Source organism: Calonectris borealis, chromosome 9, assembly GCF_964195595.1.
Source record: "Calonectris borealis chromosome 9, bCalBor7.hap1.2, whole genome shotgun sequence".
Classification (NCBI taxonomy): domain Eukaryota; kingdom Metazoa; phylum Chordata; class Aves; order Procellariiformes; family Procellariidae; genus Calonectris; species Calonectris borealis.
Genome location: NC_134320.1, coordinates 11,880,953 through 11,905,984, shown reverse-complemented (window position 1 = coordinate 11,905,984; position 25,032 = coordinate 11,880,953). Strand labels below are relative to the sequence as shown.

Below are 25,032 nucleotides of genomic sequence, written 5' to 3'. Positions count from 1 at the left end.
ATTTTAATTTTGTTGGTTCTTTCGCGTCTGTTTAACTAGCTGCCTGACACAGGTACACTGGAGACTGTAAATGTCGTGGGTATTCAGGAATACTTCCATCGTGTTGTATTACAGGAATATATATTAGATCTGCATCTAGAGAAGCTCAGGGCTTTAACAGCCTTTTCCCTGGATGTTGATGTTCTATATTATTTCATTTCCCCTAAGCCTGAAACATGTTAAAATATTGTTTGCAATAATTGACAGGGTTTGCACCAAGAAACATATAATAAAAACCCCCAAACCTCTCATTTACATTCCTGTTTCTTCTGCAACTTGATTTCTTGAAGTTCAGCCAAAACTTGCAGGTTCAAAATTGATTGGCTTTTTTCAATGCAAAATTATTTAAGTTATAAAATGGCTGAGAATGGATGGTGTTTAAGGTGGTCAACAATCAATGGAGGGGGGGAGAAAGTTGAGGCTGTACTGAGAATAAGGATGTTCCTCTACATCTGTTGCTCTGCAGGATTGTTTATTCTGCAGCTGTTTTCTGTGTGGAAAAATTGCAAGTCATTGCTGTATCGAACAAAGTTTGGAGCAGGTTGGGCAAAAGCGAGAGTGTAATTACTGGAAAAAGAGAAAGTAGCCTTCACAGCGTAAAGAGGTTGAGTGATGATCCTTGTACAGGCCTGAAGTCTTCCAATCCTGCTGGTCTCGCTGGAAGGGAAGGTTGGACAGTTTTGAGCTCTTCTGTTTTTAATTAAACAATTTAATATTTCCATCATTCAGTGATCTTCATTTCATTGATGATGTTGAATTATAAGACTGAAATGACAATTTAGTTACTACTCTAAAGAGTAGTAATAATTCTTCATGTAGGTGCATGTAGTAGCACTTGTAAAACAGCAGTAAAGATGGGGACTAGTTCTGTTCCTGTTGGACTTTAGATTTGTTTTTGCCACAGACTTCTGTGGAAGCATGGATGTTTTTTTCATGGCATATGGGATTCCTAAAGACTTGGATTTGGTTATGAATGAGCACGTGTTTCCAGAATGGAATTACTTGAGTTTGTTTAATCAATTGTGGATTCCTCCAGAGTGACGCTGCAGCGTCTGTGTGAGGGGTTAGCTCTTTTTAATTGGTCCCATATGTACTGGCAGATAGTATGTTAACCATGCCTTGGGGGGATAAGGGCGTCTAGTTGAGTCTCATGGTGCATATTTTATTTCTTTTCTGGAGGGATTTTTTTTAATTTTTTTTTTTTGTTCTAAGAACCGTAGATATGTATATATGTGTATAATCACTAGCATTTTGAAACTTAATACTCAGCTGAGGGATTAGTTAGGCTTCTGCAAAATTATCTGAACTTTGCTGATAAGTAAAGAAGAAGAAACTGAGGTTTTACAGAGAAGCTGGAGTTTCTGAGTATCTCTGGGTTTGGGTGCTTAAATTGTGAGAACTTGGAAGCTTAATCTCTCTTCTCGTCAAGTGCTAAGGACTTGTCCTTTCAAAATCAGAAAAATGGAAACATCAGAAAAGGTTAACTACTTTTGAAAAACCTTGAAAACACCATGCAGATTCCACCTTTATATCTGGAGGACATGGACATGAGAGAGCTGTCCTATCCGTGGGTGCCGTAGGTCAGCCCCAGCGAAGGGGAGCGCAGTCCTCGGCCACTTTACTTGACTTATTCTGCACTGGGAAAAGCAGAGTCACTTTGCATCTGGCTGTTTTGGCTCAGCTTAACCAGTAAGGTAGTTGCAGGAGAAACAGGAATGTAAATGAGTTGGTTTGATTTTCTTTTGTGAAGGTTTCTTGGTGCAAATCCTGTCAGTTATCCAGTTCTAAAGCTTTGCTGAATTAGTGAGACACTTTGTAAAAGGGTATTTTTGATCACTTTCTGTAGACTCCCTTATTCCTGATGTAGGCTCTCTGGTGTGCTGCTCTTATTCATGGCTTTAAGAAGTGAGCAGACCTACTGTGTGAAGTCCCCCTGGGGATAGGGATTATGCATTTGCATTGCAGTGGGACCCAAATCCAAATTTTGTCTATATTCTGCATCATCTGCTTAAAGGTTTGTATAGCCATAAATCCTGGCAGAGTTCCCCCATGATGAATAATTCGCCGGTGGAGGCACAACAGGAGTAATATTGCAGGAGATGAAATGCCTGTGGAGTGTAGCTGGGGCTGGGGAAGTCTCCTTGGGAAGGTGCATGTGATGGGACAGCACTGCTGGCCTGACATGGTTCCCTTGGGGATGCTCTCGAGCATGTACTGATGGTGCTCATGGGGATGTGTGGAGAGAGGGAAGGCTAAAGCCACCAGGCTTCTTTCTTTGTCCTCTGCAAGGCTTGGGCAGATGCTCCCTGGTGGAGGCTTTCCAAAAAGGCTGACTTGCTGAAGAAGCAGGTCTCTTCACTTGGAGATGGCTTGTGTCCATGGGAAGTAGGAGGACCCCCTCTCAGAGACCCTCAAGAATGCCAGGCTTAAATCCTGGGGGTGTTTCAGACCTGGAAAAGGCAGTGCTGTAAATTAGCATTGAAGGACTCGGTGATAAAATGGACAGCTTCAGAGAAAGGAATGGATTCTCATTATCTTGTAGCTGTAAATACAAGAATTCATTAGACTTATCCCAAAAGTTCATTTGGTTTATATTTAAGCAATACGTAAGCATTTTTGGCGAGAATTTGTACCCTTTGCTTCTGCATAGTATTAGGCACAATGTTACCTTTGGCAAGTAATCGGGGCAAATTCCCTGTTTGTAGCAGGCATCTATGCCATCCAGTCCGTATCCCTGTCTCAGTGAACAAGTCTTAGTAAGGCAAGAGAGAGGTCGCTGAACTACATAACTGCTTAACAAGTTATTGATTTATTGCAAAAAATGAAGGAGAAGAGCAAGAGAGTAAAATGCTGGTTTTGAAGGGGCTGTGTTGGGGAATGCAGTGGCTGTCTGGCAGGTATTGTATGAGATGGGCTTGCCCTGCCAGGCAAGAGTGAGGAGAAAGAACTTTTTAAAGCATCCTCTGACACAGAAATTATTGGAAAGCCTCCAAGAGCAAATTGAAAAAGCAACAGCTGCCTTCATGCTGCAGGATTCCATTGTTTTAATATTGGGCCAACTATACCAAATAATACATCTATTGGAAACTCATGTTAGGGGAAAAATATGTTGGAAAGCAGCTAAGAGGTCAGCTCAAAATCAAAGTGAATGAACTTGACATAGCTGTGCTGCTGCATGTCCTATTTTGTTCTTTCTCTTCTGTCAGCTCCTATTTCCTCATTTATTTCCACTCTTCTTTTCCCCCCTTTTTTTTTTTTTTGAACCATTTGTCTTGTCTTGGGCCTGTGTTCTGGCTGCTGTTTCAGGACCATTTGTCCTGAAAAATGCTGGGGCTGATAACTACCTGTGCTTGCACAGAGAAATTCTGGCATACTGATACTTGTGAAATGGTAATCTAGTTTAAAATTTCAGGCTTGCACACAGACACGGTGCTTTTGGGGAGGTACTGCTGCTCTGGTGATCAGAAGATGAAGAGCAGATAACGGGGATGACTTCATTTTCCTTCAATGCTGTGTAACGGAGCTGTGCTTCCCAGGCTGGTTTTGTTTGCTGGACTTCTGAATGTAGTTTGAAGACCAACATCATCAGGGATGGAATGGAAGAAAAAGGCGGAGTTGTTACTGCAAGTGTAAACGTTATTTCCAATGATTGCATTTAATAAAATACACAACACAGCTATCTGTTAATTGGGTTTGGGTGGCATGAGAGCTAGTTCAGTTGTGACAAAGTTATTAAAATTTGAGAGTTAACAGTGATTTCTGAGGCCAAAAGTTTGGGAAGCAGTTATTTATGAGAGCAGCTCAGTTGATACACTGGTAAAAGTCATTATGCTATATTTCTATTGATGCTAAAAAAATGTTGTTCTGATATAAAATATATGCCATGAACACTAGGCATTGGAAACTACAACTAATTTCAAAATATGTTTAACAGTCATCAGTAAACAATAAACTGTAAAAGCCCAAACCCAAACAGACATATTTAGATGTTCATTCTCCACCACATGCCTAATTTCCGCTGAAATAATGGGCTGGGAATTTAGGTACTGTAATGTAGAGACTGATCAAAGAACTTTTTATTGTAGTATGTGACTTCTTTTACCTCCTCCACTGACGTTTTAGGGAGGTCTTATTTTATTTTCATGATTATGAGTGTCCTGAAATATTGACTCCTTCCTACTCTGATGTGGATCTCTAGTGTGACTTCAGGTTTTGAGCAATTACGGCTAAACTGGGAACTTAGTCTCTGAATATCCTGTATATTCAGATTTGCTTAGGTCAGGGGGTTTAGTTTGGCCGAGTGTAAAGAGATGTTAGAGGATCAGTCATGAAATTCTCATCTGGCTCTGAAGTTCCCTGCAGTTTGGAGGGTGTTTGTATCTGGGATTGTGTTTTGTTTGGGCAGCGATCCTGCTGATTGGAATCGCATAAGCTTGGCAACAGAACGGAGGCATCCAGCCAGAGCAAACTCAAAGTACACAGGGTCTGAGAACAAAACGTTTCACATGAATTAAATTGTGAGGAAACAGAAATCTTTAAACTTGTAAGAAAACAAGGCAATGTGAGCATCGTCACACAGGCAGCTGTGTGATCAGGGCTATTGATAGGGAGTGCAAGTTTTATTTATGAAATCTTGATAGTTGTGTGTTTTTAAGAGATATGTCTTATCACCACAGGAAGAAGAATATTCCCCAAGAAACTGGTATTAGAGTAAGATGGAATAGCTCTCAGTGCTTGCATGCAAAGATCCAGTAGCATCTTTGCTGAAAGGCTTTTTGACGCTGGACTGATTTTGGTTTCCCCTGTACCATACGCTGCAGCTGGGCTTGCTATCCTAAAAAGGTTCCTTGTGTCCTCATCCTGCTTTTCTATCTGCACTCCTGTGTCCCCCTTCCCTTCGTCTGTTTTTTCTGTATATTATAGATTTTTTTCCATCAGAGCTTTATCCCTGACTCCCTTGTTACGTTCAGCAACGGCAGGAGGCGGCCAGGAGGTCTCTGTGCCTGGCAGCGGGAGCATTGCTAGCAGCACGCCGGGTGCTGCCTCTCCTGGTGCTTTCCTTGCCCCAGTCTCACACCTTGCTTGCTTTGGTGCCATCTTCTGCCCTGTGGGCGGTCATAGATTTGAGCTTACCCTGGTAAACACAGATTACTCTCTTCTGTGCCAGAACGCTCCCTGCTGCCCCCGTCTCTCCTCCCCGCTCTCTGGCAGGGGGGTGGCAGGAGCAGGGGGATGTGAGGAGGGGAAATGGCGGCAGGCACTGGTTCAGTTTCTAATGCATAACCATGCAGGTGGTGTTGGGCACGTGGAGCGGTGGCAAAGGTATTTTTTTCTTCCTTTTTTTTTTTTTTCTTTTGTGGTGTGATATTTCCCAGACGCTTTGCCCCAAGGTCCTTGGGGGTGTCATGCCCTTCGTGTGGGCATGCCGAGTCCCACCGTGGGCCTGCCCAAGCTCCTCTACTTCCAAAATGTGTCACAGGGCACCCGCAGCAAGTCCATTGTCCCCTTGTGCCCGTTGCCATTTCTTCGGAATTGAGAGACGTACATTCAGGCATAGTTATCTGCTTTTTCACCTAAGTAGCATCTGTTACCTGAAAGAGATTGAATGGGTTTAGTTAGATAGGCTGGCAAAATACAGCTCTCGACATGCTAGATGAGATGGGCTTTTGATAACCAGATTTCTGGAGCTGCATCAGTTTCAAGAAGATTACTTAGGCCAGATCTGCTTGAGTATAAAGAGTCGTGACATGATCTTGGATTTGTGCGTGCCAGTCAGCTTTGTGTTAGAGCAGGCTGCTGGTGGGATAATTTTGGACTTTGATAAGTGCTTCCATCCCCTCTGTAGAGGGTTTTATTGTAGCGTTCAGTACAATGTTTACATGAACTGCTAGTAAAGGATAAATAAATGCAGCACAGTAAAGCTTAATATGAGGGAGGGGAAAGTATTTAAACTGTATTAGCAGTATTTGTTTAGCAAGAAATGGATCAGATGTGACATTTATCTGTACTGGATAGCATTTGCTTCAAACAAAACAAAGCCTTGAAATGGATCAATTTTCAAATGAACAGTATCAGAATTCTTTTCTTGCCGAAAAGCTGGAGGCTTGGGGTGGAGTGGTCCTCAGGTCGCAGCTGTGCTCATGTAACTGATGGTGTAACCATATTGCTAAAGGACTACCGTGTTGTCATCTCCTCTGACCATGAGTGAGAGAGTGGAGCCTTGTATCCACAGACTGGGTACGTTGGTAGTCAAATTCCACTGGGAATAGGCAAAAAGGGATATTTGGACTTTCTAAAATTCTCTTGCAGTTCATTGCACTTGGTTGTGTCTTTCCCCTCCTAGGCTGCTGAGGGATGCTGTTGAAAAGTTTTTGTTTCATTCCAGAACTAAATGAATTTCAAAGGTAGAGGAAGTACTTGCACCGAAGTAGTAAATTATAGAGGTCATTTTTGAATTTCCCAGGGACTGATCCTTTGCTGTTGCTCTAAGATGGATTTCATCTGGGAATTCCTTTGTAAGTGCTGTAGAAAGATGAGTTGCCCAGAGGATTGCTTCTCATTCTGGCAAACCCCTCTTTCAGAGGCTTTGAACTTTTAGAATAACTCCTTTTCACAAGTTAACATCCTATCATTTTGGGGTTTGCACTCAATGTGTGTCTTTGGCAAAATTTGGCCAAATCATCTGGAAATGTGATGCCACTTTATGCAGTCGTGTGTTGGTTTAATGCTGACGTTAAGAGATAATGGGGGCTGAGGGCTAAGGTGCTGAAGACTTTCTTACTTATGTTCACCATGTCGCAACCTGATTAGCTTATAAACTGTGATCATTTTGCTCATCCCCTTATTGCTGGATTACAGATTACAATGAGTTACAGTCCCCTCTTTCTTGGCATTTATTTCTAGATTCACATCCAATGTATAACCCTTTTTTTAGATTTACTGAATTTGAGTCTTTGTTTTATTTCCATCATGAAAATGAAAAGATCCACTAGCCCAAGCTTGGCTGCTGAGTACTCAGTATTGTGAACAGCAGTGACTGTTTAGTTAAGACCTGAAGATGAAGAGCTGTGCAGAAGTGTTAAGCATTATTACTACAAGTTGTCAGTGCATACTTTTCTCTTCCAAGGCACGTTTAATTGTATAGAGTCACAGCTGTTTTCTCCAAGACATTTGGCCTGAGCTGTGGAAGTGACTGTTTTTTTGCTGACAAACTAAACCAAAACCCAAATGCTGTTAATTTTTAGTTTTAACAGCAACATAAATTGTGCTTGGACTAAATATATAGCACCTAAAATTTGCAAATTGAATGTTGTGAAATAGTTAATCTAGGGCTAATGTGTGACTGTTGAGCTGATAACAAAATATATGTTGAAATTCTTGATTCTTATGTTCAATTAACCTACAGCTAAGAGGGTTAGTGATGACAGGGTTTTCATTGAAATAGGGAGCACTTTGAAGGTCACCAAGGAGGCAAGCATATATTGTACCTCTGTAGTGACAGTCTTGGCCTGCTACGGGTTTGGGCTACCAGTTATACACCCTTCAGTTTTCTTCTACAGGGGGAAAGGATGCCATTGCGACTGGTAAAGTAAGCAAAAGAAAATGATGGAACTTGAATCCTTGAATAAGCAAAACTATGGTTTTGTATTAAGATAATTTTCCAATGTGATTAGGGGCTTTACTTAAATTTTACTCTGAATGATTTAATGTTCAGCAAATAGGAAAATACAATGCTAATTACAGCTCTGATCCTTTCTTTGGCAATTAAGGTATTTTGTTTGCACAAGGAATTTTAAAACTTGCTGCCAATTTCTTACTGTTATGTTGCTCCTTGCATTTCTTTCAAACGTGAAGCCGGTATCAGTAGCACCATCTAAATCGATAAAGGATGAATGGTAGGCAGTTTTGAGCTGTTGTTATAGCCGTACCAGTTAAGAATATCATCTTTTGATGATTTTTCAGTATAAGAGCTACCAGATGAACCTAGTGGTTCTGGGACATGAAATGTGAGCGGTATAATGTGCCCTGAACCTTTATTCACTGAATTGCCGAAGTCATGCTTTTCAAGAACTTTGTGAACTTAAAGCACTTTAAAGAAATATTCTGGGTTCACAGCAATAGAGAGCTAATGCCTCTTCTCAAAAAATATATTGGCTACTGTTATAGGTCAGCATTTGCCAACAGTTTCCACAGGAGATGCCAGTTTGGAGTGGAAACTAAGAAATGGGTTCAGTGAAGCACATTATCCTGTTCTTGGTTTAAAGCACATGAATAATCCCATTGACTACCCACGTGTGCTTTACTGGGACTGCTCACATAGTGAAAGTTAGGCATGTGTTTAAATAACTTGCTTATTTGGGGGCTCACTGTGTGATGTCTCCTGGCAGAGACTTGATTTTCTTATGGCAGCCATCATATGACCTGTGTGCAGGGAGCGCAGCGCTGTCTGCGCTGGCCATGCAGTCCAAAGAAAAACGCTATTTCTGTGTCCACCCCCAATCCGTTCTGCACTTCTCTGGCACCTAATTATCTGTTTGCTGCCAATTGTGCTCTAGTGTTTTTGGCACCCAACCACTCCAACTTGCAGCTCATACAAGTATTGAATTGCCTTTGTAAGGTAGAGAGTAGTCTTTTCCTTGTTTAAGATGGTATATGTTAAAACATGAAAAAAGTAGATCATTGTCATAGCTTTCCTCATTTTGGTCAAATTGTGCTCTCTCTGTCAGTAGTGCCACTGAAGTTGATAAGAGATGCTAGCAGAGGAGAACCACCATTTCAGAGGTCCAAGCTCAGTACTCAGAGGGGCTAAATGGATTTTTTTCATCTATTGAGTATCTAATGGAAGCACTGTTCTTTATTTGAGAACCTCTGCAAACAGATCACCTATGGAAACAGAGCTCTTTCAGCACATAAGGAGGGAGAATTAAATGCTAGGATAGGATCTTCTTCAACCTGATATTTCACAACTATTATCTCTGGTTTGATCCAAAATTGGCCTACCAGCAAAATAGTACAACTTCAGGTTAAAAATACATTTAGGTAAGTTTTCCACCTCTGCCTTCCTCTCCCATCCCCTACACGCACAGGGGAGCAGATGACTTTGGAGACAGCATTTCCCCGTGCTTGAAAAGGGGCCGGTCACAGGCAGGGAATTGGCACGACCCATGCACGGCAGGTCTCCAGCACCCTCTCCTTCTGCATATTTTCTCCTTGAGAAATACAACTTCTGCAGTAAGTTAGCAGACCTAGAGCCTATATATAAAAGCAAGTCAAGCTAGTAGAGAGAACTACAGTTGTAGTAGACAGCAATTAGTTAACGGGACCAGCAAGCCCAGTGCTGTGGTTGGTAATCAGCGTTGCTCCTTCAAACTCAGGATCTCCAACTTTGAGCTTGCTTTACGATCGTCATGACTGGTTATCTGTTATTTAGCCTTTGCTAACAACTTCACCAGAGAAGCCTAGGAAACTCCAAACAAAAGGCTGTTAATCGTAACTGAAAGGTAAATGTAATAGGTTTTCTCAATCAGTTTAGTAATCCTGGCTGGCAAAGAGCTCTGTTATCTTCTGAAACATGTGTCAAAGAATATTCTTTAATGTATAGCTATCTTAAATGGAGTACTCTTGCTGGAGCTGTGTTCAGGAGAGTGAATGGGATAACGTGTAATATTAGCCAGATGAAAAATAATATGAGTAGATTTCTTCACTGGGATGGAAACTTGAATGCTTGCACAAACAGCACAGAGGCCCTGAAGTATTGCTGTAACAGGCTGTAACTTCACGCGTGAGGTAGGAAAATAAGTACTATTTTCACAGACTGTTAGTGTTTATGCCTTGAATATGCTTAGGAGAGTGTTTAAGGTGCTCTTGATCCAGTATCATAACAATTACTAGACCTAAACACTGATGAGCTAAGGATTAAACTGTTTTAGAAGTGTATTAACAGGCTTTCAGTTAGCTAATGACAAAGTATTTATGAATTAAGTAGGAAGTTTTATTTCCAAGAAATTCTCATGCATTTTCAATGGAATACTCGAATCCACAAAAACCCATATGAAAACAGCACACTATCTAAATAATCGATTCATCCCCTGTGTATAAATAAAACGTTTAATAGGCACTCTCCTCACCTAAAACACAGGACTGAAAAGCAAGGGCTTGAGTTGATTTTCTAGCTCTGTTAGAGACTTCTTGTACGGTTCTGGGAAATCACTTAGCATCTCTCTGTGAGCCAGACCCTGTAATGTTTGTCTGCCTTGCAGAGGTGAAGGGGAGGCTGAGGAAAGGGGTGACTGCAAAACAAGTTAAGAATCTCCCATCAAAAGTCAGAACAAATGGTTTGGCTTTGATAAAAGTAATGTGAAGTCATTGTACATGCGTCTAATAACTGCTAATTTATAAGAGTCAAGTTAGGAAGCTTTAATAAATGCGTATTTCTTTAGACACTGCTGCAGTATGTTACTAGCTGGGAATACTATATTGATTTGTTTCATATCTGCATATTTTCCCCCTTAGGTATGTAGTAGCAAGCAAAAATGTTCAGTTTCTCAAATGAAGTTCAGTTCAAAGAAACATCTAAATGTTGAAAAATTTCTCTGACTCCCCTGATTCCACAAAAATGATTTGGAAATCTTTCAAGGATTGGCTTTCTTCACTCTAAGCAATTGCTGAGAAACTTTTCATTCAACGGCATTCCTGTCCACTTGGATAGTTCTTCACCCGAGCCCAGGGAGTTATTCTTGTGCAAGGGACAAGTTTTGAATGACATCTATTGGTTGGAACATTGGTTAGTGGCATTTATATTGGAGACTAGAGGAACTCTTCCTTACATAGGAAGAGAATTTAAAATTCAGATGCTAAAGGCACACCGATGAGGCTTTCAGCTCAGTGGGAACGGTAACATCTACAAAGGTCAATGGGATGAGATTTAAGTAAGAGGAAAGAAAACAAGAATGGATGAATCTATAGTTCTTTGAATGGTCTTTGATCCCCTGTTCTTCCCTCCATATGGTCATTAGTAGAGGAACTGGGTCTATGAATGGTTTTATAATATGCCTGGGAGTGATCAGAGGTTGAATTTAGACCCTTTTTGGGACATACACGGATTCTGATGAATCCTCTCATTTTGTGTGTGCATATCTTTTTTTAATTAAAAACAGTCTCCAAACAGTCTCCACATTGCTAATGGTAATAATGGTGTTCACTGGCTTGAGTTATAAAACTTGTTAACTCTCCCCGTGGAAACTTCCAAGGCACTGAACAGCAGGTGAAACACGCAGACACGTCCAACTATTAACTCTCATTTTTCTGCACTAGAACTGGAGATAATTGCTTTTCTTTCTCTGTTTAGCACTTTCAGACCATGTTAAAGACTAAGTTGAATGTCCTAACTCTTCGGAAGGAGCCTCTCCCGACAGTGATCTTCCACGAACCAGAAGCCATTGAGCTGTGCACCACAACTCCCCTCATGAAGACCCGGACTCACACTGGATGCAAGGTACTTGGGAGTATAAACTTAAGGAATGAGACCACTGTGGACATGTCCCATGTATGTGTGAGGACTCTAAAGACCCCAAAGTAACCAACATTGTTGTTGTTCTGGAAACCTCATTAACTGCTACTATTATTATGAAGTTTGTAAATCAAAAAAGTCATTGGACATTTCTGATCAGAAATTTTGGGCTTCAGGAAAAAAAAGGTTTGGGTTGTGTGGCACAATGCAAATTGTGGAGGATTTCTAACAGCCTACATCGCTCGTAGTAAACACTGCTATTGTTTCTGTAAGTGCTGGTGCTGAGATGGGTGATGAAGGGCCAAATGCTGTGTATTTGCCTTTAGTAATCCATACTAACAGAGGTATATACCTACTGAAATAGAGTTGTAGCTTATAACTTGAGGTTAGTTTGTTTGTTTGTTTTCCTGGTTTGAGGTGGTTCATTTTTTCTTTAAGAGAAAAAAAAGAAAAAAAAGGGCGGGGGGAGACTTAGATTTTGATTTGGTTAAGCAACAAGATGAATTTGCCCAGTTACATCAAAGCACAGCTTCTGAAAAAGCTGTTCTTCTTTAAAGTTTAATGGCTTAAGAGTGTGTTCTTCTGTGGTAAGAAACCATATAAAAATAGCAAACAAATCTGCTCTATTTGCATCTTCTGTTGGAGCCATATTCCTTGGTCGCAGAGCTCACCTTGCCTTGCAGAGCCATGGGCAACCTTGCAGGCTGAGCTGGGTACCTGTGCTGCCAGTCGGGACTTGGCAGCCAGGTCCCCTTCACCCAGCCCAGCTGTCAGTTGTAGGGAGCATCCACCCACCCTCGAGGGTCTTGGTGAGAACCGAGAGAACAGGGCTTCGGCCTCCGCTGCTCTGTGAAGTGTCAGCTCTAGAGGAGCTGTTGCCTGATGCTACATGTGCTGGATAAGGTCCAAAGTGCAACTAAATGTCCTAACACCCTCCCCTGCCAGCGTGTATACACACACGTGTGTGCACACACTCTTCCTTGTTGAAGGATTTGATGTGAGTGAGATGGGGTTGGAAGAAATTGCTTTCTGGTGCATTCCCCTGCTTCTCTTGGCACACTGCGCGGATGGCATGGGCTGTGGGCGTGCTGTGAAGGGCTTTGCTTGGGCACCTGCAGGTCTGGCACCTCCTCAGCGAAGTTTCTTCTTGGGAAGTGTAATTTTTTTTTTTTTTTGACTTTTTACCTGCCACAATAGCCAAGAAATAAGACCACTGCTGGGTGTTGAAGCAGAGCTGCCCTGTGCTGATGTAGAGGAATGCAGGGCAAGTGACCCTAATATGCTTTGTATGGTAGCTTGTAGCATCTGCTCTTCCGCGGTGATGTCTTTTGTCCTTTACGTTGACATCTAATGAATTTTTAGATAATATTAGCTATCATAAAACTGGTTCACAAAGTATCTGGCTTTCACCCCTAGCGAGAGAGAGTTCAGACATAATAATGCTTTCTGAAATCAGTTTATCTCTGTGAATGTGTGTAGAATTTAAATGAACCTTTTTACTTAACCTACAGTCCTTCAACTGGAAAAGATGGATTGCAGAGAGATGTTGAACCTCTCAGTGCAGAGAATCTCATTCTATATTTAGAGAGATCTCTTATTTATTCATTTATTTTTCCTGCAATATAACATGGTAGTGGTAACTAGGGAACATCTGCTGCCACAATGCTCCCCTTTTCCTGCTTGCACTGTTTCTCCTTCTCCCCATCCCCTGTAGCTAGTTCACCTCCTGCCAGTGCTGGAGTCTTGTGGTGGTGTTTTTGGGGTGGTGGCCAGCCCCTCTTCAAGACGATTCAGCAGTTGTGATTTCCAGTACCCCCCATTGGAAGATGATTCCACATATATGTTGTTCCTATGGCTAAGAAATCCTCTCCAGTCATTAACAGGCTCTGATTTTACCCAGTCTCTCCAGTCACAATCTTTCTTTTTCCCCTCTTTTTTTTTTTTTCCTGACAAAATGTATTCTTCTTTTACGGGGCTTGTGTCCTCCAGCTCTTATAGGTAATTAGCCTTCCTTTCCTCTTTCCCCTCTGATTATTTGTTTCTTGCTGAGTGATACGATAATAGTGTCGCCATAACAAAGCCAGTATTTTATAATACGAGTTTTCTGTGGGGTCTGATCTATCACCGTTATTCCAGGTGTAAGGGGGAAGATGCTGTGGTGTTGCTGGTACCACTGAGCCTCTCCGGTTCTGAGACGTGGGCTTTTCAGGCAAGAGCACAGCATCCAGTTTTTACTTTCTTTCATGAGTCACACTCTTCTGATCTTTAATCGTTTTATTCCTCTTGACTGAAATCCCTTGAATTTTTCTATGTAATCCCATTAATGAGATAGCATCATTCTTCTGACAGAGGCTCCACACATCTAATTTTATTGCACAGTTTTAACATAAGCCTCAGCTGGCACCATCTTGTTATGGGAACTTGACATATGCAATTGCTTTGTTGTTCAGAGGTCTGGGCATTTGTTTTCTTATGCGATTGCTCTTTTCCTTGTCCTTTCATTGCAAGACAGGCTTTTCTTTTCTCTTTCATTTGGCGTTAGCTGCTGAATCCTGAAGAAACAAAACTTTTCTGCTGCGATCCAATCTCATTCTGTAATTGAATGGGATGGTTTTAAGAATAGTGGAGGAATGTCCTGTTTGAAGTAATCTAGGGGGAACCCCCACAAAATCTGGAAAGTTAAATAATTGAATAAACTCAGAGAGCTTCTCTTTCCTGCCCAATTCAAGATCTGATGCAACTTCGTTGCCGTCATGTTTCCTAAAATATATTTTTTACTTTCCAGCAGAAGGCTTAAGACTCGTTCCTCCTGTTACTGCACGTCTACACCTGCCTGCTTGGGCTGGCTGTGCTGTTGCCGTTCCCACCCTTCCGGACCCGTGGGCATGATTTCACCAAACAGGAAAAATAGATAGTAGTTGCATTGATTTGCAGCGCAGAGCTTTAGGCGCACATGTTTCAGAGTTTGTGGTGCTGGTTGCTCAGTGGGGGTTGACTCAGAGGCTGTAGTTCCCAAAGGGCACCTTCTTGCCCCCCTTCCCCTCCTTTCCCCACCAGTTCTGTTTGCAAATGGGGAGCGACAACCCTGCATCATGGGGTTGGACTGTCGCAGCCCTACTCAGCAGACAGCCTAAAATAGAGCAGGATTTCTGGGTACAATAAAGCACTTGGACTCTAGGGTTTTCCTGGGGGGTCGTTTGCTTTCGTTTGAGCCATGGTGTACGTTAGGTGAGAGGCAGGTCTCTGGCCCCAGAGGAACCACAGCGTCTTGTCCTCCTCCAGCTGAGACCGCTCGGGCAGGGCAGTGGGATGCAGCGCCCGAAGGGTTGTCATCTCTCTGGCAGCCGCGGTTGAGCACCCATGTGCGTCCTGCCTCTTCCCTGCGACAGACGTGGTGTTTGTAAATGCTGGTGCACCAAGTGTTAAGGTCAGTAGCTGCTCTGAAGAATGAAAAAACCCAGCTGGCTTATTGTATACCTGTAAATGGCAAGTCTTGGCTCAAGCAAAACCACCCTGTGCTGGGGAAGGACAAAAAAGAGTGAGAATAAGTCTTTTGTTCTTCCTAGCTGGACCACACTTTCAATCACAGTTTCCTAATTTGCTTTTATTTAAATAGAGCATGTTTCTGTCTACAGGTGTGAGTGTGATTTAGATATAAAAACGTGTCCATTCTTGTTCAGATCCTAAGGATTTTGATTAGACTGTGGCTGTCCTGCTTGTAGGTCTTTCATGTCAAATGTTGTGCACTCTTGTGTTTCAGCTGCAAACCTCCTCATCCCGTATCACAACACTAAGTATCACCAGATGGAAACTGAAAATCTGGAGAATCTCCAGAAAAAAAGTTGCTCTCCACTCAGAAATGCATGCTTTCTCTGTGCCTTTTAACAGATTTTGTTTAGGTTCTGTGTGTTTTATTCTTCCTTAATGTCCTAATCAGCTTACACTGATTCTAATGTTTCTTGATTTCTGTCCCTTTGAGCTATGCTGGTGGCATGAAGGGAACTGCCTAAATGACTGACTCTCTTCTGCTGTAGCTTTTTGAGGCACTGCTGCAGTAATGCAAAAGGACAGAGGTTAAAAATGCTGCGTGCGATTTTTGAAGTGGTGTTGTAGGTTTAACTTGTTTTTTTTTCTTTCTGTTGGAAGGCTCTTCCAAGTGAAATCAGTGCCAAATAATCAGTAGCTCATTGTTTTCCACCTGGGTCAGGTGATTTTATTCCTCCAGTTCCCATCAGCGGACAAGCTTTTCTCAGCAGCCTGGGAGGCTGAGATGAGAGGAGCATAAACAGTGCAAATAATTGCATTCTTAAGAGCATGCTTTTATTAAATGGGAGAATATGTATAATGATATGGCGTTTGCAGGCATGATACTCGTTGCTTGCCTGTCTTACTGGATTGAATTGGTGAGATTATTAATTCAGGCTTTGTGGAAGGTATGATGTTGAAATTTCTGGGATGCTGTATCTTAGTTGAAGATTGATGAAAGTCTTATTTAGCAATTTGTATAAATGGCATTAGAGTGGTACTGGTGTTTTAAAATCAAGTCTTGCACTCTATTGATAGAGATTTAAAAAATAGCCAAGAAGTAATATAAATAATTGGAACTTGGTCTTTCAGAATAGCTTAATTGCTTCACTCACAAGGCAAAAAGAAAACGGTTCCTGTACTGACCTTGCTGCAGGGTGGTGATTACGGTGGGGTTTATTCAGTGCCTGTACAGCAGGAAGGGGCCACGGGCACAGCGTAGTGTCAGCAGTTACACAGCGGGCTGGACTATTGCAACTCTGGGACACACCATGTTGTTACACTTGTGTCAACCTGTTAACTGGGTTTGAGGTGTTTTCTGGGAGAACTGGGCAGTGCCTGAGGGGCCTTAACCTGTGCAATGCCAAGGGCCAGCCTCTGCATTCCTGCAGCCTGCCCTCCAGTTGCGGCTTTGTGCGCTTTCACCAAAGCCACTGGGGCAGCTTGTTGCCCTTGTTGCTGCTCTTCTCCTGGCCTTGCTGACTGCTGCCGAGAGTTTTCATTTCCCCTCTTGTCTCTCTGTCTGTCTTCCATTTTTCTTCTTTTCTCAAAAGTAACTTTCACCAGTTAAGACAATGCATGTCATCAACTGTGGGCCGTACTGATAAATCTCTGTGCACGTGCAACTGTCGCAACATGCTTTGAGCAACAAGATTTACACCAGTGTAGCAGAGACTGGAAGTTAGTCTGCAAGGGCAAAGCTCATAATAAGTTTATAGGATGAATAGCGAGTAATATTGATCGTGATCTGATTATGATCCATAGAAATAAAATGTTTCTCACTGGGATTCTTATTAAATAAATAAAACACTGTCTTAAAATTGCCCTTCTAGGCCTGATTCTAATTCCTTGTGTAAGAGAGTCATTTAGGAATAATGTCTGCTCAGATATTACTGCCTGTTTTTGCTTTTCTGCCTTGTTAATTTTGATTGCAAAGGTCTTGTAGCAGGACTGTCTCTTACCACATGCTTGCAAAATACCCCATTTCTATTCTACCCTAGATGCCTCTACAGCAAAATTATTAATGCTGTGTTGCTGCTTTTATTGGTCATTGCACTTTTAAAACTTAGACTGTTGTTCTCCCCCCCCCCCCCCCCCAGATTAGACTTTCCCGAGCTGTTTTGCCCAGCATTTCTGTCCTGTGCAACCTCTGCCACTTGTGTCCCATCCTAATCAGCTCAGCCACGGCAGTGGCCAAATACATTATTGCTTAGCTTTCAGGAGACAGCGTGCTCCCCGTCTCCTGGGCCTGGTGGCCCCTCAGCATCCAGAAAATGCCCAAATTGATGAATCATCTTCTCAGCTTCATGCAGCCCACACAGCGTGGTTTTGGTGGTGGCAACCCCAGCCTCATGCTTCTTCCCCTTCATTGCTCCCCAAACCCAAAATTTTTGCTCTGGCCAGCTGAAGAGTAGGTGAATGACTCCCCTCTGCCACACTGTTGCTGTGCGTGAGTTGGTTTTGTGTGTATTAATTTTGACTGATTCAGTATCAAGACAAAGAGAACATTGTCTCTCATTTCAATACCCAGAGACCAAGGTGCTCTTTTCTGTTTATACTGTCCAGTTGGCTTAAAAGGGCTGAAAATGTGCCCTAAGGCACTCTGAGATGGGGAAGTCCAGATGACATAAATGGGTGGTTAACAATCATTTACTTAAATTTCCATAGATAATTTAAAAATCCTACTCCTCTTGAACATTTATCGCTATTTTGGCTACTGAAACCATAGCTGGTTGAAAGCTGCACATATTCTTAAAACCACCTCGCTTTATCCTTATAAAGCTTAATAAAAATGTTCTCTTTGCAGCTATAGCATGGTCAGGAATGATTGTTTTGAGTGCAGGTTTATCCAGCTGTAAATATAAGTCCAGCTAGCTGCTTGGTCTTCATTACCATTTTGTAAGCCTGTAATATTAAGGTGGCCATTAACTTTAATAAAGAAACAAATTAAACAAGTGAGACAAGCTAAACTGTACCATCACTCCCTAGCCTACTGTTTTCCGCCATATTTAATGTGAGTGTGAAGCACAGAGCTTATTTTCTTCTTGCTTCATTAAAGGCCTTCTGTTGTTATCCTTAAGCATTACATATTTTGTACTGTGAACTGAAAGCTTGTTTTTCTGCTTCTTTCTCCCCTCATCAAATGAAGCAAAAGGACGAATGTGAACTCTTGCATGGGGCAAATCTTAATAGCTTCAGTATATTTAGATATAGTGCTCATTGGTGAGAGATACAGAGGCTTTAATGATGTGTTTTCCAAAAGTGAAGTGCATCAAATAAACTAATACCCCAACAAGTATGCTATGTGAAGATGAAGTATTTTGTTTACTTTTTCTTCATGTAGTGTTACAGAAATGAAAAAAAAAAAAAAAGCTTAATACTGAAGTTAGGGAAGAGTAAACTGCTTGCAGAAGCCTTACACATGACTGGATCCCAGAGTGCTTTGGAGAATTTGGCCGAGTCTTGTTCTAATATTGAAAACGGAGTGTTGCCTGTGCTCATTTCTTTTTCAAGACATGATGGCATGGTAAGGTCCTGCCCTGCACCTATGAAGAGCTTTGCTGTGGGCTCCATTGTGAGCATGGTGGGATGTAGCCATGCAGGACGGCAGCCGCCTTCAGGCAGCACACGCTGGATGGTGTTTGGCACTGGCTGTTCTCAGCTTTCAGCTTCAGAGAGGATCTCTTTTGCATGTGATTTTTTTTTTTTTTTATTACATGCATGGAAAGCCTGTTTACGTCAGTGCTGATTTATGCTTTAAATGAGTGCAGAGGAGCTAATAGAAATATGAAGGGTAGATGCGAGTGGAGAATGTTGTTAAAGCATCATAATGCTTCATCTCCTGAAGTCTAGGAGTCTTAGGTGGAGAATATAAATTGGCTAAAGCAATTGAATTAATCTTAAACTGAGCCTGCTTTAAATAGGACCTTCTGCAGTGTTCAGTTTTACTGTGTTGGATGTATTTGGGCAGAATTTTATTTGCTTACTGGTAAAGTGGCATTGTAAGACTAATATATTCTGAGAACGGTGGAACTTATGTCCTGTCAGATATGTTGGTGGTATTTTTTTTCCTTAGCATTTGCACCGGTGACATTTTTCAAGCCATGGTTCAAGTAAAGGGCATCTTGTTATTCAGGAAGTTCTTGCATCCCATCTAAAAATGGTCATGTATTTCACTCAGCTTCATGTTTCTGCTTTAACTACCTTTACAGGAGAAAGTATATGACTCTTTTCTACATACAGTGGAGTAACTTTGCTCTGAATATATGTATATTAATTAAAGGAAAACAGTTTTGCCTATTTCTGTTTACTTTTGGATTTTCATTAAGAATGTGTGTCTCAAACCATTTTAAAGAGATCCATAAAAAGAATAAGTCTGCCACCTTGGGAGGAGAGCACTGGTGACAGGGAGGACAGGAGGATTTCTCGGAGCTGCCTTGCATGTTGGTGGCCAGCACAGGACTTGAACTATCCTGGGTGCAGGGCCTTCTCCCTGTGGTTCCCCTTGGATTTGCTTCAAAAGGGAGGGAGCTCAAGGCTGGGCATATTGTGAGGGAAAATTAGGGAGTGAGCCAGGTTTCACAGAGATTTGCAATGCAAATAGTCGTGCGTGTGTGCACGCTCCCAGGAGGACTAGAGAATTGTGTCCCCTACTCCTCGGGCTGGGTAGGAGGCTTCCGATTATTGTGGACCATGCAGATGATGCCCAGAGTGGTCCTCTGGGAAGACAGGTCCTCCCTCCAGGTCATGACAATGAGCATGCAGGGGTCTCCTCAGCTGTTCCTGGGAGTGAGGCCCAGGGTCCCTGCCTTTGTGTGTGGAGTGACTGTTCCCAGCACTGCTTTGTCTGGCATGAAGAAATAGGAGCAGAAATGTCACACCAGGTAAGCCGGTTGCTCAGATATATGTGTGTTCCAACCCATTTTCTTTGGCAGTAGGCTGCAGAAAATATCCCTAAACAACAGAAAAATCCTTGAAAAATGCAAGGATATAAAAAGTCATAGGATCCATTAGCACCTTGTGCTTTACTCCTCCCCTTGGCGCATGTATTGTATTGCTTGCACAACCATTGTGTACCTTACATTTCTTTTTATCGCTGTAGTTCTGTCCCTGTAGTGGATGTGGTGAGTCCCAGTGAAGAAAATGCATGATATGGAGCCTGTGAAAAAGAGTTTTTAACATAAACAGAAGTCCCTTTGGCTGGAATCGAGCTCTTCGGCTTCAGAGCTTTGATGTTATTAATTGAGTTGCCTTTGATTCAACAAAAGCTTGAATTGGAAGTCATCAGCCCTTAATTTTGTTAGCAAATGGTATTTATCAGCAGAAGTAATCTAAATCAAACCTCTTAATGTAAAACAAGGCACTAAACAGTTTATATTTCAATTAGTTATGGAAGAGATAGTGATTGACATTCAAAGAGCACTGTGTAAAGTGCAATATATAGGAATTAAAAATGTTCCCTGTGACTTGGTTGAGAATGAGTACTGGCCATTCCTGAATTTCACCCATGCCTGTAAAAGCAACTGGGAAACTTGTGAGGTGCCAAGGAGGCCAGGCACTGTGTGCTGGTGAATGCTTAGTAGCTCTTTACTATGTATCATCTGTACTTCTGTAGTATTTTTCACCCAGAAAGATCCCAAAACACTTTCTAAAACAGCTCTGTCCCCTGCTGTTCAGCTGCCCTTCTCGGCCAGCAGCCCTGTTTGCAGAGGTCAGATCAGCTTGCCAAAGCTCAAGGGAAGGCTGTGTGGGCACACTGTACTGTGGATAAAATATGCTAGGGGAAGACTAAAAAAGATGCTGAGAATTAAAATGCATACTTCTATTACGTAGTAATGCATTGAAAAAAGCTACTAAAAAGCAATATATATTAATGAAATTCCTTTGATGCATAGAAGTCCACAGGATACTTTTGTATCTTGAAACCCAAAAGTGTTTTTTTGTCAGTTCTAGAAATCCCACTTTTCAGGGTACTTGGACTTGTTGTCTAATTATGGCTGTCTTTGTAGGACATAGCATACCAAAATAGTTTTCTCTCAAAGAATATTTAAATATTTAAAAACAATTTAATCTCTTTACAGCAGGAATTATTTAAATTCTGAAATTCTAAATTTCCAGACTTCCTTAGGAGATAATCTTCAATTACACAAATATATAGTGCCATATGGGGCATGCCAATAAGTTCTATATTTTGCAATTGGCACAAAGCCAAGATATGAGTATGAAGCACAGTGGCAACTGTAAAGTCCTAGATTATTACAGATGTGTTAGGATATTTATTTTTTACGCTGTAGAAAATATTGTGCTCATCACAATTGATCAAGCAAAGCCTTCTGGTCATAGGAGCTAATTGCTTCCATAATAATTAAGGTTCAAATATCTAAGACCTAATAGCTTTTGACATATAAAAATTAAAATGAGATTGAAATTTATTATGGTGGTTTTGCCGAGCAGATGCTGCAGTCACTGTCGATTGTTTTGTTCTAGTGTGTCCTTGAGAAACATTTCCATTTCAGTATGGCTGTTTCAGCATAAGGATGGAGCTGTGATTTGTGTTGCTGGAGAGCACAGGGAAGCTGGTGCTTCTCCATGGCCCTTAGGGCATACAGGTCCTGCTGTGAGCTGGCTCTCAGGAGGAGGAGGCACCCTTCCTTCATAGCACCTGAAGTTATTCTTTTAACAAAATCAGAGAACTTCTGGTTCTGCGGCTGTTGCTCCCTCGTATTATTGCAGTGGGCACCTCCCCACTCAGCAGCATGAAACGTGCTGGGAGAGGTGTTGGCAGATCTTTTAGGCGTGCTTTTTCGCAACAAAGACATGCATGCTTATTCTGTGAAGGTATTCTGTGTGCCTCTTTCCCTGCAGCCATGGATATTGTTTCTTTGATTTCCATTAGAATACTGCAAAATTTGCATTTGGCACTGGTTACCCACTGCTCACACTGGTTTGAGCCAACATGAGCCTTCTCAGGAATTCGTAATCTCTGCTTACAGCTGTACTATGCCCAAAACCATCAGTTCTTATTTTGGGGCTGATCCTGTGTGCTGAAAGCTTCCCACTGAAGCAAATGACATTGGCAAAAAGGAGGCTGAAATGGATTACAGATCCATTCTTTTGTAGATGAGGTACCGTTGGCCTTGTTATGCACAGGCTGCCGGAATGTGGATTAATGTTTCAATCAAAAAAATATTATGTCATCAGAAAAAAGAATGTCCTGTGTGTGCCACCTCTGTTTCTGTTGGTCCCCGGAGTAATCCTGTTCTCGTACTATTGCAATATAGTCTGCAGTGCAGTGTGATGTATAAATACATTAGCTTGGAAGAGGAATGAAATTTTTCCATTCCTGGGGTTGGATGTCAGTGTCTGAGACTAACAACGTTTGTTTCATTACAAGATTTTTTTTGCATAGTTAATTAAATGTTCATAACCATAACCATCTTTAGGCAATACTTCTGGGCAATTTTAAGGCTTGATGTATGTTATCTATTGCTGATCAACCACCTTTATTGTAATCTATTGTGCCTATTTGACTTCAGGCTTGTGGTAATTCAGTAAGCTTTCTTCTCTGAGATTCTAGGTTGTATAGGAATAACAAGTGCAACAGAGGTACGATTCGTATTTTTTTTTTCTCCTCTTCTTTAAAATTGATCTGTCTCCTTTCTTAAAGTTTACAGTCTGGTTTGGAAAATCAGTAAGTACTCCTAGATTAAGAACTTCCCCTGTACTACTAACCCAAGAATCTCTGGTATTCACCTTCGATCATTTCACAGCAAGATCTTATTAAATGGTACATATTGTCACTGAAATAAGATACTGAATTTCACAGCAATGTAAATTTGGAATTAAGTTTGTCAAGTTTTATCAGTGAATGAAAAACTAATATTGAATTGGCAGTGTCCTGTTTTATACCCACTGAGAGTATGGTCTATTCCTTTTTGGGAGCTGATATTCATTTGCCTGTTAGATATCAGGGTTGCTTTCTGGCTGCTAGACCATAGCACACTGGGGGGGAAAAAAATTAATGAGGTAATCAGCTGGAAGATGGTCTTAATTCATTATGCTCTTCAGGTTTTTTTCACCTGTAAGGCCATGATGACATGATCTTCTGATTAAAGTGCTTTCAAGATTTAAATGGCATTGCAGTGACCTGCACTTGATAATAACAAACTTGGTACTTGGGTAACCTTACATTTAATAGGTGCCCATACACAAACATTTCAAGTAGAAGGAACCTACTTTAACTTAAATGAGCAAATTTTGGAAGAAGACAAATTGAAAATATTTTATAACTGTACTTTATAAAATTCACTGAAGATTCATTGAACTGTTTGCTGAGAAAGATTTGTCAATGAGTAGGGATTTTTTTTTTTCATCCTCAGGGACTTGTTTTATTTCAGTGTGTGTTGCGGTTTTCCAATTTATTTTTCAGTAGCAGAGAGAAAACAGGAGGGGAAAAAGCAAGCTTCAAGTCAGAAACTGATTTAAATTAGTATCTCCAAGATCAGAGAAAGATCTGTGTAAAAATTGGTATAGTTGAGTACTAAATTGGGAGAGATGATAAGAAAGGACAAAAAATAAAATAAGGTAAGATAATATGTGTGTCGTGATTATTTTGAGAATGTCATTGAAATTGATTCTAAGTACCCTCTGGGAGAGGATGGGCAGAAAACAAACTGGTTCTAGTTCTTTACGGAAGCTGCTTTTTTGACTGAATTATCTATAGGCTGGGAGTAATTCCCCTATGCTGATATGTCTGACTCATTCTTACAAATAGCACAATAATACACTTCAGCTTTGTCAGCTATTTGTAACCACAGTGGCCGGAATCCCTGTGGGAATCATTGTTAATAGGATGCAGTTTTTGGGTTGGCTTTGCTATGGTATAAACCAGCGTATTTCTTTTGACTCAACTGCCATGCTAAGTTATATCATCTAAGAATTTGGCCTTTTAGTTTGACATGTGGCTTGGGATTTCTAATGATTGAAAGCAGCCTGTTAATGAAATCAAAGTAATTGAGTACAGCAGATGTGAACAGTGCTATTTGTTATTAGGCTGAAGTGTTAAAAATATTAAGTAATTCTTGAAATGATTTTTATGAAACAGCTTGATAGTGATTTAAAGAAAGGTGTGTTTTCACCCCGGAGCTTTGCCTTGAGTTGCATTTGAAGGTCTTCATACAAGGCCAAACAAATTGTGTGACTCGGCATTCCCAAGTGGGAAATATGATATACATCTAATAAATATATTGTGTATATAATTTAAGTTTGGAAAAGTTTACAGCACTTCCTTAGAAATACTGAAGATAAACTTGAATGACTTCAATTACCAGCGACGTACTGATGAACTGCTCTAAGGTTTTTGTTCTGCAAGACTTTCCTTATCTGTGTATATAGTTTTTTGTTTAATGTTATCACTTTTATGCAGACAGTGTGCATCTCCAGGGTGAAACTTGTCCCAGAGCAAGGGACTAGCGTACAGCTATTGCTGTAGCTGTGCTCCGAAGGGGGTTTAACACAGGGTGGGTGGGTGAGTTTTGGCTGGAGCGGGAGGCACGTCTCTATCGACGGCTCCATGCCGCTCCTCCAAGGTGGGATGCGGGCGCGTGGCCGCCCCTGAAGTCCCAGCTGCCCCACCCCGCAGCAGCTCCCCTGCGCAGGGACGCGTGGCATGGTCCCGGGCGCGCCACCGCTGGGGCGAGGGGTCTGAAAGGGGCTCCAGCAGCTGCTCTGCGTCACTGGGCTGGGTGGTGCTGCCCGGCCTCTCCGTGGAGCTTCTTTGGGTGATCACAGCCTGCAAGGAACTCGCTTGCACGACCTCCCGCCAAGCCCCAACGGCCCCGACACGGCTTCACACTGGCGCTGTCTGACACCGATGTGTTGCACGACTGAATCGTCTCGTGCGTATTTACGTAAGGTGCAAATGTGGTCTCTTTTTTTTTTTTTTTTTTTGGTGAAGGGGG

At 41.7% G+C, this 25,032-nt stretch overlaps 1 protein-coding gene across 2 annotated transcripts in view; it reads left to right on the top strand.

Moving 5' to 3' along the window:
- Positions 1–25,032, top strand: part of PID1 (phosphotyrosine interaction domain containing 1) — a 90,894-nt gene that overhangs the window by 24,084 nt on the left and 41,778 nt on the right. For both annotated transcript variants that reach the window (XM_075158234.1, XM_075158236.1), the window contains exon 2: positions 11,387–11,533. In XM_075158234.1, coding sequence (XP_075014335.1) covers positions 11,387–11,533 — 147 coding nt within the window. The remainder of the gene's footprint in view (positions 1–11,386; positions 11,534–25,032) is intronic.